Source organism: Marmota flaviventris, chromosome 8 (genome assembly GCF_047511675.1).
Source record: "Marmota flaviventris isolate mMarFla1 chromosome 8, mMarFla1.hap1, whole genome shotgun sequence".
Classification (NCBI taxonomy): Eukaryota; Metazoa; Chordata; class Mammalia; order Rodentia; family Sciuridae; genus Marmota; species Marmota flaviventris.
The window spans coordinates 112,092,058-112,110,984 of record NC_092505.1 but is presented as its reverse complement, the minus strand read 5'-3'; the positions used below and the strand labels follow the sequence as shown (position 1 = coordinate 112,110,984).

Genomic DNA, 18,927 nt, shown 5'->3' with positions numbered 1-18,927 from the left:
TAAGTGTTCTACTCTGCTGGTAGTATTCTCAATTGAGTTTTTAAGTTGGCTTATTGCTTCCTGCATTTCTAGGATTTCTGTTTGTTTGTTTTTTATAACCTCTATTTCCCTGTATAGTTGATCTTTTGCTTCTTGGATTTGTTTATGTAATTCATTGTTGAAGTGATCTTTCATTGTCTGATTTTGCTGTCTGATGTCTTCCTTGAGACTCCAGATCATCTGAAGCATGTATATCCTGAATTCTTTATCTGTCATTCCATCTGCTGCAGCTATTACCTCTTCTAACGTTGAGTTGACCTGCATTGCTTGTGGTCCTTTCTTTCCTTGTCTCTTCATACTGTTCGCGTTCCTTTCTATTTGGTGAAACTGTTGTGCTATTGAATTTTCCCCCTATATATTTATATTGGTCTTGTATAGTTGCAAAGTCTCCCTCGCAGGCGCGGGCGGCGGCTCTGCCCCTCCTCCAATTGGGGCAATGTGCCTACCACGCCGGGAGGCCGCTGGGCCTGCTCTGCCGGTCGGTAGCAGGTCCGCCGACCTTGCAGGCGCAGGCGGTGGCTGTGTCCCTCTGCGGGCCGCTAGGCTTGTTCTGTCGGTGGTCGCAGTTCTGCCTACCTTGCAGGTGCAGGGGCGGGGGCGGCTATACCCTTCCTCAGGCCACTGGGCCTGTTCTGTCTCTCGGTTGCAGGTCTGGCCTGTTCTGATGGTGGTCACAGTTCCGACTACCTTGCAGGAGCGGGGGGAGGGGGCGGCTCTGCCTCTCAGCAGGCCGCTGCTCCTCTTCTGCCGGTGGGTCTCAGGCCCGCCTACCTTGCAGGAGTGATTGGAAGCTCTGCCCCTCCGCGGGCCACTGGGCCTTTTCTGTCGGTGGTCACAGTTCTGTCTACCTGGCAGGCGCGGGGGGTGGGGGGCGGCTCTGCCCCTCAGCAGGCCGCTGGGCCTGTTCTGTGCGTGGTCACAGTTCCCTCTACCTTGCCGGCGCAGGGGGAGGGGGCGGCTCTGCCTCTCAGCAGGCCACTGATCCTCTTCTGCCGGTGGGTCACAGGCCCGCCTACCTTGCAGGAGTGATTGGAAGTTCTGTCCTGCTGCGGGCCACTGGGCCTTTTCTGTCGGTGGTCACAGTTCCACCTACCCGGCAGGCGCAGGGGGTGGGGGGCGGCTCTGCCCCTCAGCAGGCCGCTGGGCCTGCTCTGTGCGTGGTCACAGTTCCCTCTACCTTGCCGGTGTAGGGGGAGGGGGCGGCTCAGCCTCTCAGCAGGCCGCTGCTCCTCTTCTGCCGGTGGGTTGCAGGCCCGCCTACCTTGCAGGAGTGATTGGAAGCTCTGTCCCGCCGCGTGCCACTGGGCCTTTTCTGTCGGTGGTCACCTTTCCACTTACCTGGCTGGCGCGGGGGATGGGGGGCGGCTCTGCCCCTCAGCAGGCCGCTGGGCCTGCTCTGTGCGTGGTCACAGTTCCCTCTACCTTCTTTACACCATCTTATAGGGCCAATTATTGGATCCTGTTTGATTGCTTCTGCACCTTGCTCTTTCACCGTCTCAACCTTAAAGATGGAACTGAGGGTCTGTTCCAGAGTGGGTCCTCTACATGCAGGCTGTTTCCCCAAGGCACACCTTTTTCAGGTTGTTCTCCAATTTCTGCTGGGTCTCCAACCCTGAGAGACAAAGCAAGAATGCTTGTGCGATCACGCGGTGGGAGCGGCAGAGACTGTCCTCCCTCACGCCTCCCTTACCCCATGGAGGCCACAGCAAAACTCCCTTTACAATCTTGCAAGCTCTCCTGCTTTCAGCTTCTCTCTTCTGTCCCTCTTTCAGAGGTATCTGGTGTCTCCAATTCCTGAGTCTCCAGTGTTATCACTCACTTAGGTCTGCTCCATTTGATCCCCTGGCCTTATCACCATAGACATTAGGGTCTCAATAGTCTATAGACTCCTAAGTCAGTGGTCTGTAGCCACCTCTTAGCCATTTGCTTTCCATTTTCCAAAATTTTGTCAACATATATATTTTTTTTTTACCTCTGATTGAATCCAGAGAACTTTACCACTGAGCTGCATCCCTAGCCCTTTTTGCTTTTTATTTTGAGACAGGGTCTCACTAAGTTGGTGAGGCTGGCCTCGGATTCTCAATCTCCCTGCTGCAGCCTCCAGAGTTGCTGTGACCACAGGTGTGTGCCCCCAGGTCCAGCAGCATCTTTTCCACCTGGCATCTACTCCTCTTTTTCTCTTTGCCCTTGTGGATTAATCACTTTTTATTATTTTCCCCCCATTTCTGTGGCAGCAAAATGGAAGTAGAGATTCAATTCTCCATGTTTAACCAAGAGGATTATTTTCTGAATATCTTTCATCATGGATGGGCTATAGGAATCGCAGAATTTAAAATTCCTGCTCCTTTCTGCGCCTTATCTACAGTCTTAACAAAAATGCTGAGCCCTCTGCACTGGTTTTCCTTTGGTTCTCTTACGTGAGCTTTTTAGATTTTTTTTTTCTCAATTTGCCATGTTCTTTCTCTGGCTTACAATAAGGCCATAACCACGAGACCATATTCTCTTGATAAAATTTACATGGAACTAGCATGAAGGCAGACTGATCCCTGGAAGCGTGTGCCCATTTTTAACTTGGCTTTGATGACAACTTGCTATTCTTTAACATATTGACTTTCTCTTCTCAACTTCCTTTTCTTTTTTGTTTTTGAAGTTTCAAAGTTTTAATGTATGTGTCTATTCCCCAGCAAGAATTTTTAGGGGCTCTTGTTCACAGTTACATTTCCAGTACAGTTTTACTTTCCATTTTCTCTCTGCTTATGGCCTGTACCCTTTCTCTTGCTATACTCTATGCTGCTATTGTGGCTTCAATAATCCCTGCTCTACTTAGGGAGGCTTGTCTTGCCCTTCAGAGGCTAGCCTGGAGAACTTGTCTTCATACAATTAGAAGCAAAGTCTGCCCCTTCTTTGGCCACTTGGAAGAGAATAGGGCTTTCTTCCTTTTATTCGAGCCTCCTATTAGACCATTAATTCTTCATGCTAATGGGAATTTATTCTTCACTTAAATGCAGCTTCATTTCTCTAGAATCCAAGAAATTTAAGTGTCTGGAATGTATGATCAAAAAAGAAAATAGTACTTTTCACTTTAATGCTTCTATTCACAGCTTCTATGCTTTCTGGCTCATAAATCCTGTTACTTTTATTGGCCCATTCCCTATTTTCATAAGCATATTCTGGATTTTGGTATGCTTAGCTAGAGAATAGCCTTATTTATTTACACTTCAGTTTTCATTATTTACTTTAGGGGTGATACTTTAGTAGCTTCCAATGGAAGATCTAGTCTACCCTCTCCTCCCATAGCTGCCCCATGCTCATCTTTTATTAGCTTTCTTTATTCTAGAGATGATCCTTTTCTCCTCTCTAGTGATGATCAATGACCATTTATATACCAACCCACTATGTTCTTTTAACAGTCAGTATGTATTTTAAATGAAACCTCATTTCTAAGTGGCTTTCTTTTGTAACTAAAGAGCAAGACAGGTCCAGATATAGCTTCTTTTGTGTGATAGCAAAATCTCTTTGTTTTCAATCTGATTTCTTTTGCTAAAATCACTTCCAGAGGGCCTTTGGTTGGAAGCCATTAAAATGGCCCCAGAGGTTTCTGCAGTCTTGATGGTCAAATTTGTGCGCTTGCTTCACCTTGAGTGTGGGCTGGGCTCATTGCCTCATAGTGGGGGCAGTGGGATAGCACTTCGGAGACTTGGTCATACAAGGACTGCGGCTCTTGTCTTGGCACCCTTCTCTCCTCTGCCTCCTCACCCCAAGGGAGCCAGTGGATGCACTGGTCTAAGGAGCTACCTGTGGCAAGGGCTTACGAGGGCTTCTGGCCAACAGCTAGAGGTTCTCAGGTCAACAGCCTGTGAGGAAGAAAATCCTGTGCATAATCATCCAAGTAGGCTGGAGGCCATAGCTCTGCCCACCCACCACCACCCTAGCTGGAGGCCAGGCCTCCCCCAGCTAGGTCTTCAGGTAAGACTGCACACCTCTGGGTTCACTGATACCATGTGGTCTGGTGAGACCCTCAGAAATGATAATTTTGTAGTTTGAAACTGCTGAATTGGAGATAATTTGTCACATAGCAATACATAATAAATACAGGCTCTTAAGGCAAATTACCTAGCTTTTCGCCTGTTTTTCATAGCTAAATTTGTTTAGATTGTTCTCTCCTCTAGAGAGAATTTAATTACTCATGAAAGTTTTTCTTTAAATTCTTTGAAGGCCGGAAATGCAGACATCAGTTTTATTCCGAATTATGTCACCAGTGCTCACTTAGCATGGTGCCTTGCACCCAGAGGAAAATTCATATTTTCTGAATTTGACACTTTCATCTCTTTCTACCTGTCCTGATTAAGTTACTCCTCCTTCCTGTATCACAGTTTCTCTTGGGACTCAGACCCCTAACTCATTGCCTCCACTTCTCGCCCCTCTGACCTGCTGCCTCGCCTCTGGAACTGCCACACTGCTGTCTGGCATGTCAGTTCCCTGGTGGCACTCAGTCCACTCTGCTGTCCTCCTCTCCTCCCTGGCTTGGGAGAGGCTCCCTTGCTGGGGAGGTAAGACAATCCCCTGATCCCCTCACCATCCAGAGGAGTAAGAACATGCAAACTGGTTTTTGTTTGTTTTTCCTTTTAAAAGTAGTAAGTAGGTAGATAGTTGAGGCCAGGAGATAGCATGTGGCCACCCTGAAATTTAGAAGCAGATTGACTAGAACTTAGGTTTCCCAAAAGAAGAAACATCATACCAAGAGATTCAACTTTGAATCTGGGCTCCACCAAATTTAATGACCTCGAGGGAATTATTCAAGCTTTTCAATCAGTTCCCCATCCAGAACAGGTAAGTAATTTCTATTTTATAAAGTCGTCTTGGGCATTATTCTTGAACCTGTATTTTGTCCATTCCATATTTTAGCTTGTATTTCTTTGGGATAGGTTCACTTTGTAGTTACAATGGTGTCATAAACTTTCTATTTTAGTTGATAACTTAAATATAGCAAGACTATGGCATATTTGTTGTTAATAATTGATATTATTATTCCTTTATTATTTTTATTCCTTAATTAAGGAAAAACCAGCAAAAATATTATTCCTCACTGACATTCAGAATTTACCTCCATTTGTCTTTATTTGCTCTACTATCGTAAGTGGGATCAAATATTATAATGAAACAGATGTTGGTGATTAGAGAACAAATTAGTTGTTCCCCTATTTCTAAACTGCTTATCAGTTTAGAAATAAGACTTTGGTAGAAAAAAGTTTTCCAAGCTGTCTAAATAAAAACATGGCTGAAATGATTAAGCATATGTAAGGAAGAAGACTAAAGCATGTAAATTACCTTATGAATTTAGGTTGACAGAAATGTAAAACACTAAAGTAAATTTATATTTATATTATTCAATAATATCTTTTTAACTTAAGCAATGAGTCAATGTTAAAACAAATAAGACATAAATACATAAAGATTCCTAGGCTTAGAGATTTTAGTCATTTGCAACACTGAACTGGGCACTGAGGGAACTTCAGAGATTATGTAGTTCAGTGTATTCATCTTACACCAAAGGAAGCCAGGCCCAGAGGTTAAGTGACTGCTCTGTTAAGGACAGAGCCAGACACTTGCCATGACACCAAGCTACCCTTTGTGTTCATGTATTACGCTAATTGCAAAGGTACCATGATCTGCATCCTACCTCTTCCTGGGACTGGCTAAGTTGTTGTATCAGTTGTGTTTGTGCCAGCAATACTCTTTCCAGTTCATCTGACTTGTGTTTCATTTCCTTCCTCAAGTCTTCTGAAACTGAATGATTACTGTCAATTTCCTTCTTCAAACGAGATTCAAATTCTGCAACCAAATTTTTTAGGTTTTCAATTTCTTTTTTCTTTGACTCAGATTCTTCTGTGTATTGGATGTGGGATTTGTGGAGTTTTTCTTTAAGAGTGGTCACTTCCAGCCTTAGGTCTCTTGTAGCGCCTGCGATTAAGTCAGATATCTGTAAGATAAACATCATATTAGTTTGTAGGCAACAGTTTCTAGATAACTACAGAGATCCAGGTTTTTAAGAGGGTTACTCTAGTATGTTCTTCTAACTAGAGGAAAACAAACTCCATGACATCCATAGGCCTTCAATATTTTCTTTTAAAAGTTATTCAGTTGATGAATGGATAAAAAATGTGGCATTTATACACAATGGAATATTACTCAGCAATAAAAGAGAATAAAAATCATAGCATTTGCAGGTAAATGGATGGAGTTAGAGAAGATAATGAATGCTAAGTGAAGTTAGCCAATCCCAAAAAACCAAATGCCAAATGTTTTCTCTGATATAAGGAGTCTGATTTATAGTGGGATAGGGAAGGGGAGCATGGGTGGAACAGATGAACTCTATATAGGGCAGAGGGGTAGGAGGGGAAGGAGGGAGTCATGGGGTTAGAAATGATGGTGGAATTTGATGGTCATCATTATCCAAAGTACATGTATGAAGACATGAATTGGTGTAAATATACTTTGTATATAACCAGAGATATGAAAATCTGTGCTCTATGTATGTCATATGAATTGTAATGCATTCTGCTGTCATATATAAATTTAAAAAAATAATAAAAAAGTTAGTGTGATTCATTTTTCCACCTAAAATGGTATTACATTGATCAGTTGGGTACCCTTGGAAATACATAATATTTGTGACTACATTGAGCTGCCAAGGATAGCTCAGGTCCTGACAAAGTAGATTAAGGGCCTGGCTGGACCTAGCTAGGTTGGCTGCAGGACCTCAAAATGCCTGATATTCGGAGATGCAGGAAGGGGGGCACCACAGTTATACTCTACTAATATCATACAATTAAGTTTCCCTTGACATAATTTTTCTTTTCTTCCTTTCTGTCTTCACCTTTTAGAGCAACACTGCCCAACAAAACTTCTGATGGAAATATTCTGCATTATCCAATATGGTGGCCACTAGCCACTTATTTATTTATTTATTTTGGTACAGGGGATTGAACCCAGGGGAACTCAACCACTGAGCCACATCCCCCTAGTCCTTTTTATATTATTTTGAGGCGGGGTCTGGCTGAGTTGCTTAGGGCCTTGCTAAGTTGCTAAAGCTGGCTTTGAACTTACAATCTTCCAGCTTCAGCCTCCTGAGCTGCTGGGATTATAGGCATATACCACTTGCCTGGCCACATATGGTTTTTGAAGTAGTGTGCTGGTAAATGTTTAAAATTGACTCCCCACACACAAAAAAGTCAAATATGTATCTAATTGGCACGGTGTGAATACTCTCAACATAGCTACCTCTGTAATACCACTGATAGGACTGAGCTGGAAGGGGATGACCAGGATAGGCTCTTGAAAGCCAGTATAGGCTACTGAGCCCTTGCAATGTGACTGATGTAACTGAGAACTGAATATTAAATTTTATTTAATTTTGACTAATTTAATTGAATTATTAGTAGCCACATATGACCATCATAATGGACAGTGAAATTCTAGAGAATATCCAGATACTGTGAAAAAGTACTGCTTCTTGAGGCTTCTAGATGAATATGAGACAATAACCTGGGGAAGCTTTTCCTTGTAGCATGAAATCTTTAGAAGGGAAAAGACTGTTTTCTTTCTCCTTAAAACAAAACAAAACAAAAAACTAAACAAAGAACAAAAAAACAAGGAAGAACAAAGATACTTCTGATGAAACATATCCTTATTACTTCTGCTACAGATATTGTCGTATTATAAATATTAGCAAAACAAGAAACTAGCCCACAAAGAGTCTGGAAGGCATTTATAGACCAAAGTTCCAAGGGCTTTGTGAACTATTACTTAAAAGAGTTATGTATCCAAATTTGTTTCAAATGTTAAATTTACATAAGGAGTAATTCTTGAGAGAAATCTATTCACCACAATTGGTCATTTTATAAATTAATATTCTATTTTCTGCAGTTAGTCCAGAAGGAAAGAGGGTCACTGTAGGTCTGAACAGTGGATTTCTTCACCCAGAGGAGAGGCGACCTTGAGACTGAGCAAGTTATCCTGGGGATAGGAGGTTCACCTGGCCATATGTTTTGATTTTTTTTTAAAAGGCAGTTAACATTTAAAAATCAGGAGACTTCACTTACAAAAATTTGGACTTACGACTTCTTGTGAGAAACCAAACCATCTGGCAAGTTCAGGCCTGCTTTCCAGTGTTCCTCTGCCCATGGGATCCTGAACAGCCCAGTCCTGCAACTGCAGTTGCAAGGTGAGGGGAGGATGGGCAGGGGAACTCAGCGTGGCCCTTGGCACAAGGGGTGGGAGACCAGAATTGAGGTGAGCCGAGGCTCCAAGCTGGTGGCACATGCTCCACTATCTCCATAGGATTTTACTTACGAAATCTCAAAGATAAGCCATCAAGAATTTCAAGGCAGCATATGCAGAACACTAAATCCATAGCACAAAGCATTTCTGAGTGTGGGGTCCTGTGCTACACAGTCACATACTCACGCAGCCGGACCGACCTGTGGTTCAGAGTGGACCACTGAACAACATTTCCTTGGTTGCTCCTTCACACCCATGCAGAGATGTCAGGCTCATTTGATACTTCATCAGTGTGGACTCTAATGAGTTAATCAAAATATTTTTTCCCCACTGGGCCTTGATTAACACACACACACACACACACACACACACATACACCCTATACTTAGGTCCTATAAAAACGGAAATCTTAACAAAACCTTAAGTTTAGGGCACACTGTTTAAGAAATTAGAAAGGTGTGTTATGTTTTGAAAATATTTTCTCTTCTTTCAACAATGTTTGGAACTGGAAATTTCTACATTTAAAAAGATATATTTTAGTTGGGAAATTTTTAATTACATAAAACACTTCAATTTTGATGATGGATACTGAGCTGTTTGGAATATCCAGCCAGGCTAATTATTAGTCATAAAGTGTATGCTGTTTTAAAGGTAAGTTTATCTTAGTAGAAAATCCCACGCATCTGAATTATATGCTTACAGAACTTATCTAGTTATCCACCTGGAGAAGAGCCAGACTGTTTTACCTGTGTGGCTACAACCAAGCACAGTAGCCACAGGACAGCCATGGGAGTTAAGAATACTGCAGTGTCCCTAGGTGGAAGTACTGGCCCCTTAAATAGTGATGAAGTAACAATCGCTGACCTTCATTTGTAGTTCTTTCTGTTCCTTCTTATACTTTTGGATTATTTCTTGGTGTTTTTCTTTTTCAATATCAAGTTCCAATTTTGCTTCTTCTTTAAAGAGAAGAGCCTTCTCCTCGAATTCAGCTAAGTGTCGGGCTCTTTCCTTGGCAAGTTCAGTCTCAATCTAGAAAACAATGTTAACCCATATATAAAACCACTTTATCTAGAAATAGGTACATTAAGCTTATTTTCAGACTTGATTTTTTAAAAAAAATTCTAGCATCAAGTTTTAATTAAACTATTTAAAAATTTCAGGTACTTAAAATTCAAACTTAGAATCTGGGCCAGAAAAAATGATCTTGGGTCAAGTATTATAAGACCTGGGGATACCTAAAATCTAAAATATTACTACAGAAGTTAGCATTAGAGTATTCAAAAATACTAAAAACTGAGTCATTTATATGTCATGACTAAAAGCTTAGTCATTTACACTAAAAATTCAGTCTTTGCCAGCAACCCATAAGTAGAAAAAAATTTTTTTTCTTGCGGTCCTTAGACTGAGGTCAGCTGAAATTCAGAGGAGCTACAGGGGCAGGTGTTGATTTTGCAAATGGCCTTTTCTTGATGGAGTTCACAGATTGTCATCCTGAGGTTATGAAGGCTAGAAGGATGACTAAAGGAAAACACTACAGCTGACTCAGAATCACAGTGCCAGAGGGGATTCAGAAATCCCTTGGTTCAGTCTCTGAAGCTTCTGTGAACTGTAGGGAGAATAAACAAGGACTTGGTTTTGTGATGGAATTGAGTTTGATCTTGGTTCTAAATCCTGGCCCTGCCACTGGCTAGCTTGTGATCTGAAGCTGGAGCCAGAACCTGTCCTGGAGGGTCACAACTAGCTCCCTCGCGGGCGTTGGAGGATTAAATGAGGCAAAGCCTGTGTGTAAGCTCAGCCTGAGCAGGGACTCAGCCGTCAGGGGAAATGACTTCCACTGCTGACTCTCTGGTCCCTGCTGTGGCATCTATTCCAGAGACTGGTCTGCTGGGTGCCTGTCATATCCAGAAGTGGCAACTCTCTCCAGCAGCAGGAGTTCCCACTTCGCACAGCATCAGGCACTAGGTAGTTTCCTAGTTCAGCCCACATCCTCCATGAGGTTTTGTTTGTTTGTTTGTTTTGTAAAAACAAGGAGATCTTTTTTTGTAGAACTACAGTACAATTATAAAAAGCAGTAAAATGAACATTGATATAATACTATTCAAATTGCACCAGTTGTCCCCCCATCAGTCAGGGATGTAATCCAAGAATTGCATTGCTTGGGGTGGGTCCCCGTGTGAGCAACCATTCAGACCCTGTGGGGGAGACCACGTCTGCTGTACTTGGTTCTACTCTACTTTTAAATGTTATTTATTTATTTATTCTAATTTGTTATATAGGGCAGCAGAATGCATTTCAATTCATAATATACATATACAGCACAATTTTTCACGTCTGGTTGTACACAAAGTAGAGTTCCACCATTCGTGTTTTCATACATGTACTTAGGATAACGATGTCTATCTCTTTCCACTGTCTTCCTACCACTGGTTTCGGCTCTGCCTACTAGAGCAAGAGAGAGGTCAAATCTGAGGGCTGGAGTCATCCATGCCTTGGAGTTCATCTGAGATGATCAGAGAAATCCTGCTAACAGGCTGGCTTGAGGCCTGCATGGTACTGTGCTGTGATTATGAACTCTAATTGGAGGTAAATGCCTGGTAAGTTGGGAGAACTGTGTGGTTGCTTGCTTGGGAGGTTTGCCAAGAAACAAGGTTTGCTAAGAAAGTCCACAGGAAGTCCTTTAAATTAAATAAAATAAGACAGAAGGCCATCCCCAGTTGGAAGGTCAGTTGGGGCTAGAACTGGGCATGTGCCCCAAATGCACAGGAATTGGTCTGATAGTGATGTGAGGAGCTATTCTGGCTTTCTCAATAACTTTCTGGATTGTTTGGGTAAAAGACTACTGATGATCTGTTATAGGATTGTTCACATGGGCTGTTCTCAGACTGCTAAAGAAGAGGAAGGCCTCGGGGGCATTCAGAATCGATTCTGGTGTGAAGATCAGGGACTCATGTCCACTTGCCTCCTGTAGCCATTTAGACAGCTCACAGTGTCTCCAATAAGCAGCATGGCCTTAGACAGAACACCTTCCCCCAAACCTGTTCCTCCCCAGACCCTCCCAGTGTCAGGACACAGCACCACCATCCATTGGTTATTTAAATCGGTAACCATAGCGCAATCTCTCATATTCTCTCCCTCTCTCTGCCACACCTAACAAAAATGCCTTGACTCCCTTTCTTCTCACCTCTCCCTCCACTACCCTAATTTTGGCCACCATCAGTTCCTGAGCAGCTTCCTTATTGCCATCCTGATTGCTCAAAATAAGTGAGTGGGAATGTACATAAAGTAGGTGGAACAGGACGCAGTATAAATTAGATGACAGAAAAAACTTTGGAAGAACCTTTTAAAAAAGAAGTTCTTCAATTTTATTCAAGGAGAAGAGGTCCTTTGATGTGGAGGAAACAAAGGAAGCACTCAGGAAGAAGTGGGAAGGGCAAAAGGTTTGAGTGGCAGAATGTTCTGTTATTGATCTGTGTACACCTTGCTCCTGAATGACTCCTTGAACTTTTGTGGGTTGAGAGAAAAGAACGGTGCATACGGATTGTGGGAAAGAAAAGCCACCGTGGGCAGAAGGGGAAAGAGTGATTGACTATTACAGGCTTGGTTTTTAATTTGCACAACCTGAGAAGGAAAAGCAAAGCAATGAGCTTCTGATGGAATTTCCAGAACTACATAGGATGACAAGAGTCATCTGAATGTGACAATCCCATGGCATGAGCCTGCTGGTCCCTTCATGACCTATCGAGTTTGAACAGTGAAGAGCTCACACAGTGGTTTGCTTGCAGAATACACTATGTATCATTAGGAGGTTGAATGAATGCCCAGCTGCGTGTTTGTATTTTATATAAACTGCTGGACTTATGTTTTATGCAAACACACGATGTTGATGCTACACATATAATGCATAAGCTACTTCATACAGTAACAGTAATTTTGATAATTGTGGGAAAATATTGACTTTTTAAAAAAAACATAAATAATATGTGAGCTTAGGAGTCACACAAAGTAAAAATCAATGATCTGTGTACACATTCCAGGATTTAGGTTTTTTATTTTTGTTTTTTATTATCTATAACCTCCACTAGTTCAAACTCCATCTCCTCAGTGAAGACCTCCCAATGAGTCCAGAGCATTCTGAACACAGCTCATTCCTTTTGTATTTGTTATTAAAATGCATAATTAGTATTTAAAACATCTCTATCTAGTATTGATATGCAAAATACTGTCTTTTCACTGATTATTTTCCAACAGAGAACTTTGTGGCTGATTTTATTATTTCCTAACTGTCCATGGAGCCTTCACCACATTAGAACATAATCACCTGTCACTCCCTTCGAAGCCCAAGGGAACTTCAGATACGAAAATGGGGATCAGATTGACTGTTCATATTTGATATGCACATATTGTTTTTGAAAATATATCTCCTAAAATAAATTATTGTACTATTTTCCAAAAGTTAAAAACAAATACCAGTTGGAAGCTATTATTCCCAGTGTCTAGATTAAGAAATAGGCTCAGAGAGGTAAAGTAACTTTATCAAGATCAAGAGTTCTCTGAGGCGGGGAGGTTGGCATCCTCAGATGTTTCTGGTGGATTCTATGGGGAACCGTGCTTGGTTTCCCCCTATAACCTGCCTTCTTCCTCCTTTTACAGCAGAGTGGCTAATGAGGTGGATGTGGTATTCATGTAGTTTCAAAATATTGGGGGATTTTTCCAGATACCATTTGGTTAATTATTTCTAATTTAATTCCACTGTAGTAAGAGAAAAAAACTTTGTATGATTTAAAGTCTTCTGAATTGATTGAGAATTCTATGTAACACAAAATGGTTTATTTTGGTAAATGCTTTACGCTACATAGGAAGAATGTGTACTCTACTGTGGAGGATATCTATAAATGTCAATTGGGTCAGTTTGTTAATAATATTATTCAATATTTCTTAAAAATACATTATTATATCATTTTCCACAGTACAGATTCCTTCTGGTTTTCTGGCTATTTTTCTGCCAGTCATTCAAAGAGAGATTACATTTTGGACTCTGGTTGTACATTTGTCTCTTTCTCCTTGCAGTTTCATCAATTTTTGCTATTAGGTGACTAAATGTTTAGGATTATCATGCCCTACTTTATCATATGAAATGACCTTCTTTTTTCCCTGGCAATATTCTAAATTTTCTCACATCTTTGCTCTGGTCTGCTGGGTCTAACAATAATAAAGCTATTCCAACTTCCTCTGGCTTTGTGTTAGCATAGTATATCTTTTACTTTTAACCTGCTTGTGTCTTCATATTAAAGTGCATTTCTTCTGGTCAACAGATGGTAGGGTCTTGCATTTTTACCCAAAATGAAAAACTATGTTCTTTAAATGGAGATATTTAGACCAAGATCAGTAAACTCTGGCCAGTCATTGCCCATTCATTCTGGCTGCTTACCTATGAGCAATGGCGAAGTTGACTGGTGTTATGTCCATAAAACCAAGACTTGCCAGAACTTTACAAAAAAAGTTTTCTGATCCCTGATTTAGACCATTTATATTTATTGTTATTGTTGGTAAGAACACCTTTAATAAATCTACTGTCCTATGTTGTGTTTTCTATTTGGCCCACCTTATCTTTTCTCTCTTTTTCTATCTTCTTTTTGGATTGAATATGTTTTAAATTTAACTTATCTCCTTTACTGGCTTGTCAGCTGTCAGTCTTTTTCTTTAAGGCTTCTAGAACACATCTGTAATGCAGTCTACCTTCTAGTGACACACCATCCATGTATTGTACAAGAAAACAGCATACAGGTGGCCTCAACCTAGGATCTTTCACCCGGACAGTGATATTGAAAGTGATGTATTCAGCAGAAACTATACTTTGAACTTTGATTTGAGATGTTCGATACTTTATTATAAAATAGGCTTTCTGCTAGATAGTTTTGCCCAATTATAGGCTAATACCTGTAGCTCTGAGCACATATGAAGTAGGATGGACTAAGCTATGCTAGACGTGTTAAATGTATCTTGATGATGGCAGTTCCAACTTGTGGTAGGTTTACTGGGACATAACCCACTGTTATGAAGCGTGATTCCCATTTCTTCCCTCAAGACATTGTGCTACTGTCATAGATTTTGCTTCTATGTGTTAACAATCTCATATTATGAATTCAATTATTAAAGTTACATAGCATAATTTAATAATACTGTGCCTTCCGATTCTTTTTAGCCATATATTTATTAGGTATAAATGTTAATAAATATTATATAAATAATTTCATCTCTATCAAAGTTTGTATTATACATGCTATTCTTTTTTATTTCATTAATAGTCCATTACAACACATTAGGAATTATTAGACATTTGGCTCTTCCATTTGAAAAAAAAATTCAGACTTTTTCTCTCTTCAAGAAAAATTTAATATCTCTTAAAGTAAACTTTTCTCCTTTGCATTTTCACTATCAATTCAGAGACTTCAGCCAGAAGTAAGATTTTGTTTGTTTTCAAAAGTTTTATGTAGTTCTTAAAATGGGGTCAATAGTGCAGTTCTAAAATGTTTCTAAATTTAATGTCTTGATGATAATCTAAGAAAGGAATATTTGGGATCTGCTTGTTGTACTAACAAGTCAATAAGTGACGTGAACTGGTTATGTAAGCAATTTGGTTATGGGAGATTTTTTTAATTACTAAGTGTTCACTGAATAATAACAACAGTGTGAATTTGAGACCAGTTTTAAAGATTCAGCATGCACATTAATTTGCTTTCTTTGGATCAAAGCAATACTTCAAATAAACAAAAAGCCATGACAATTAGTAAATACTGTTTTTTAAAAATGTGCCATCCTTGCTGCATAGCAACTATTGCTCCTATTATGAGCTTTTTACATACTCTAAAATAATTAAGCACAAGCACAAATTCCAGTCTACTGTTTTTGAATGTTAAAGGCATTTAAACTATGAAGTTTACTCTAATACATGTATTATATATTTATAAAGGGAACATTTCATTCCTACGCAAAGGCACAGTGACCCAAGAAAGAGATGACAATGTCATATTAGTGATTCTTCTTTCTCATAAGAAGACTTTTAGGGAAGTTTTATTTGTAATCTCAATAGCTAACACAGCCAAGACCTAATTATCATTCCCTGGCTTTGCTGGCCTGGAGCTTGATTTACTGCAAGTTAAATGATGTTTATTAACAAGAAGTCAAACTATAGAAAAGTACACATGCCTAAAGACGTCTGAGACAGATATCATGGTCTTAATAAGAACTTTGAGACTATTACCTACGAGTATTTTCCCCATCACATTAACTTAGCATAAAGCAAGAGCATAAAGTTCTGCAGGGTCAGCTGCTGAATCTACTCAGTGTTAGTGCCTCACAACCAGAGCACAGAAAGCAGGAGACTAGGGTGGGTCAGAAGCAGAGATGCCCTCTCCAGTGAAATGGATCTGAAAACCCTACGTGGGGGTGACTGTGCAGGTGGGGCACATATACTCCAGCAGGTTCCCCCAAATAGTCTAAGACAGGGAGCTCAGGAGTCTGAGGAAAGGGAAGGATTGCTGATCTCCAACCATGTTAATTCCATCAGATAAATTTCCAAGTCAGAGAAGGGACATTTTCAGTATCTCTTGATATATACAAATGAACAAGTCTTAAGAAGGTTGCTTTAATTTCCAGTGTCTTAGAGAAAGTGTGAGACACCATTTCGCTAGCTCTTCAGTGTGGTGCCAAAGCAAGTCTATCAGTTGAATGAATTAAAAACTATCTGTCATTTTACTTTGCATATTTTGGATTGTTAAGTTGATCATCTTCTTTTTGAATTTTAAAACATGGATTTGGTAAAGACGGGAGAAATGAATAAAAACAGAGTAGATAATCAAGTACAATGAGGCTTGTAAACATTAAAAAGAATTAAAGTGTGGGCCTTGAAAGAAAGGGCTGTGCTACGAGGGACACTTCCAGCAACTTTAGTCCATACTCTCGAATTTTGCTTTCACCAATATGGCACTGTAGTCATAGCAATCATTACTGCCTGACTCTGTAGGCTAAGGAACAGGGGAGCACGTGAGGATTTAGGGAGGGCTCTTATCAGCTCATACATTTGAAGACTGGAAACAGAAAAGACTAGAATTGGCCTGAGCCAGCCACAGCACCTAAAGGGTTTTAATTTGCTGATGGCAGAGTGGGCATTCATGGTGGAGATGTTAGTTTGAAAGTGGTCACTGCTTATTGATAGAAGTTACAAGTTATAGGATCTAGTCCCTGAGGAGAAGAGTCCAATAACAACTAGACAAATTGTTAGGACTTCAGTCAAACAATCTTGAGTTTCAGGGGCCACCTCCCATTCAAGGGAAAAATTTAAGAGTTTATAAAAAAACCCAGACTGGGAGTGTAGCTCCATGGTAGAGACTTAGGGGTGCAGGGTAGAGCCCAGTGATCAATCAAGGAGTACTGGAAATCTATGTTAGGAGACGATGTTGTCATCTCAGTGACTAGAGCTATTCATGGCTTGAGAAGGTGGGAATTAACAATTTTAAAAACATTACTCATGCTATGTAAAATTACAAAAGTAATAATACATTTTCACTGCTACAACTTTGGAAAATACACAAAAGTCTAAAGATTAGAATCGGTGCATTTTTTTTTTCATACTCTAAAAGCAAACATTTGTTTATAATGGCAGGCTAAATGGTAACCCCCTTTATTTTGCCAGGGTAAATATTTTGAAAGTTCGTAACTGACTTTAAGTCATTTTCCATTCTTTTATATTATCTTCTTATAAGAGAAGAAGAGAAGTTATAAGAACATTTTCCTTTTTTAAAGAACGTGTTCAGCTAGGTGCAGTGGTGTACTCCTGATAATCCTGGCAGCTTGGGAGGCTGAGACAGGAAGATTTGAGTTTAAACCCAGCCTCAGCAATTTAGCGAGCAACTCAGTGAGACTCTGTCTCTAAATAAAATACAAAAAAGGACTGGGGATGTGGCTTAAGTGCCCTTGAGTTCAATCCCAGGTACCAAAAAACCAAACCAAACCAAACAAACAAAAACCCAACTGATCAAATGTAGATTCTAACACTTATGTGAAAAAAGTAAACATTCGGAAAAAATCATGCTTCTGCATGAGAAACAAGGGCTATCTTAATCTTACAAGATTTCAAAATCTGCTCTTACTTTTTAAATTTCCTATTATGTAGGGTAATATTTTAGAAAATATACACATCATAAACACACTTAGTGTTGGAAATACCAGAAGAGATCAAAAGTGTACCTAGAAGCAAAAAAATCTATCTGGAACAGTATTCTAGCAAATGGGCAGAATTTTAAAAAGCAAATATGACACAGGCTGGTGAAAGCCACACTATTACCTTCTCCTTCCAGCTATCGTCGCTAAGCATCTTCTGTCTAATGGTCTCCTGCAGCTGCTCGATGCTTTTCTGATGCGACATCAGCATCAATTCCCTGAAAACCATAAACCCAGAGATGAGTCAAAATGTACCTCACACTCTTCATAGGTGACAGTTCCTGGCTTACAGACTATCCTCTCACAGCTTAGTGTTTATCCTCTTTACAATACAAGCGCATACACACACACACACACACACACACCCCACATACACCCTGTGTACCATTTTAATTGTTAACAGAAGTTCATAAGCACTGCATATAAGGCTAAGTATCTTCTCAGGCGTTATTTTTTTCTTAATTCATAATAAGTTGTTATTTTTTGCATGAAATAGTAGCAACTTATAAGGAGTCACAAATACAATAAAATCTTGTAAGTTATGGTTCAAAAAGTTTGAACTAAATTCTAGCACCAAAGAAAAGCACCTTGGAATATGCCTTAAAGTCAATAAATGTTTTGTCAATATTATTGACAAGTCTCAAGAAATTTTAAGAAATTGAAATTGTATTATGTATCTTTTCCAACTGTAATGCAATAAATGTAGCAAACAATTACAAGAAAAACCTCAAAACTATATAAATACATGGATTAAACAACTTACTCTTCAACAACCAGTGGGTCAAAGAAGAAATTAAGAAAGAAATTTAAGAATTTATTGAAATAAATGAATATGGAGATACACTATATTGAAAGTCTATGGCATACAGCAAATATCACATTAAGAAAGAAGTTTATAGCAATTAATGTTTACATCACAAAAGCAGAAAGATCTCAAATAAACAACCTATTGCTGTAACTCAAGACACCAGAAAATCAGGAAGATATCAAACCCCAAATAAATAAAACAAAAGGAATAATGAAGATCTGAGCAGAAATAAATGAAATAGATACAAAAATACAAAAGATCAGTAAAAAGATCTAATTCTTCAAAAAAGTAAACAAAACTAACAAAACCTTAGCTAAGATGAACTGAGAAAAAAAGAGAGAAGTCTTAAATGAGAGATGAAAAGGGAGACATCATAACTGACACCACAGAAATAACAGCGATATTAATGGGTTAGTATGAACAACTCCACACCAATACATCTGATAAGCTAGGAGAAATGGATAAATTCCAGGACACATAGCCCTTACCAAGACTGAACCAAGAAAAAACAGAAAACTTGAACAGAAAAACAAGTAACAAGTTTGGACCAGTAATAAAAAGCTTCCTATCAAATAAAAGTC

At 39.8% G+C, this 18,927-nt stretch overlaps 1 protein-coding gene across 8 annotated transcripts in view; it reads right to left on the bottom strand.

The window, feature by feature from the left end:
- The window catches only part of Lekr1 (leucine, glutamate and lysine rich 1), a 179,879-nt gene that overhangs the window by 40,955 nt on the left and 119,997 nt on the right, over positions 1–18,927 (bottom strand). For 6 of the 8 annotated variants that reach the window (XM_071615557.1, XM_071615555.1, XM_071615558.1 and 3 more), the window contains 3 exons: positions 17,663–17,756; positions 9,184–9,348; positions 5,720–6,019 (listed from right to left, as the gene is read on the bottom strand). In XM_071615557.1, the coding sequence (XP_071471658.1) occupies positions 5,720–6,019; positions 9,184–9,348; positions 17,663–17,756 (559 nt within the window). Of the gene's footprint in view, positions 1–3,692; positions 3,894–5,719; positions 6,020–9,183; positions 9,349–17,662; positions 17,757–18,927 lie in introns of those variants that run through there. The other 2 variants (XM_071615560.1, XM_071615559.1) reach the window with 2 other exon arrangements.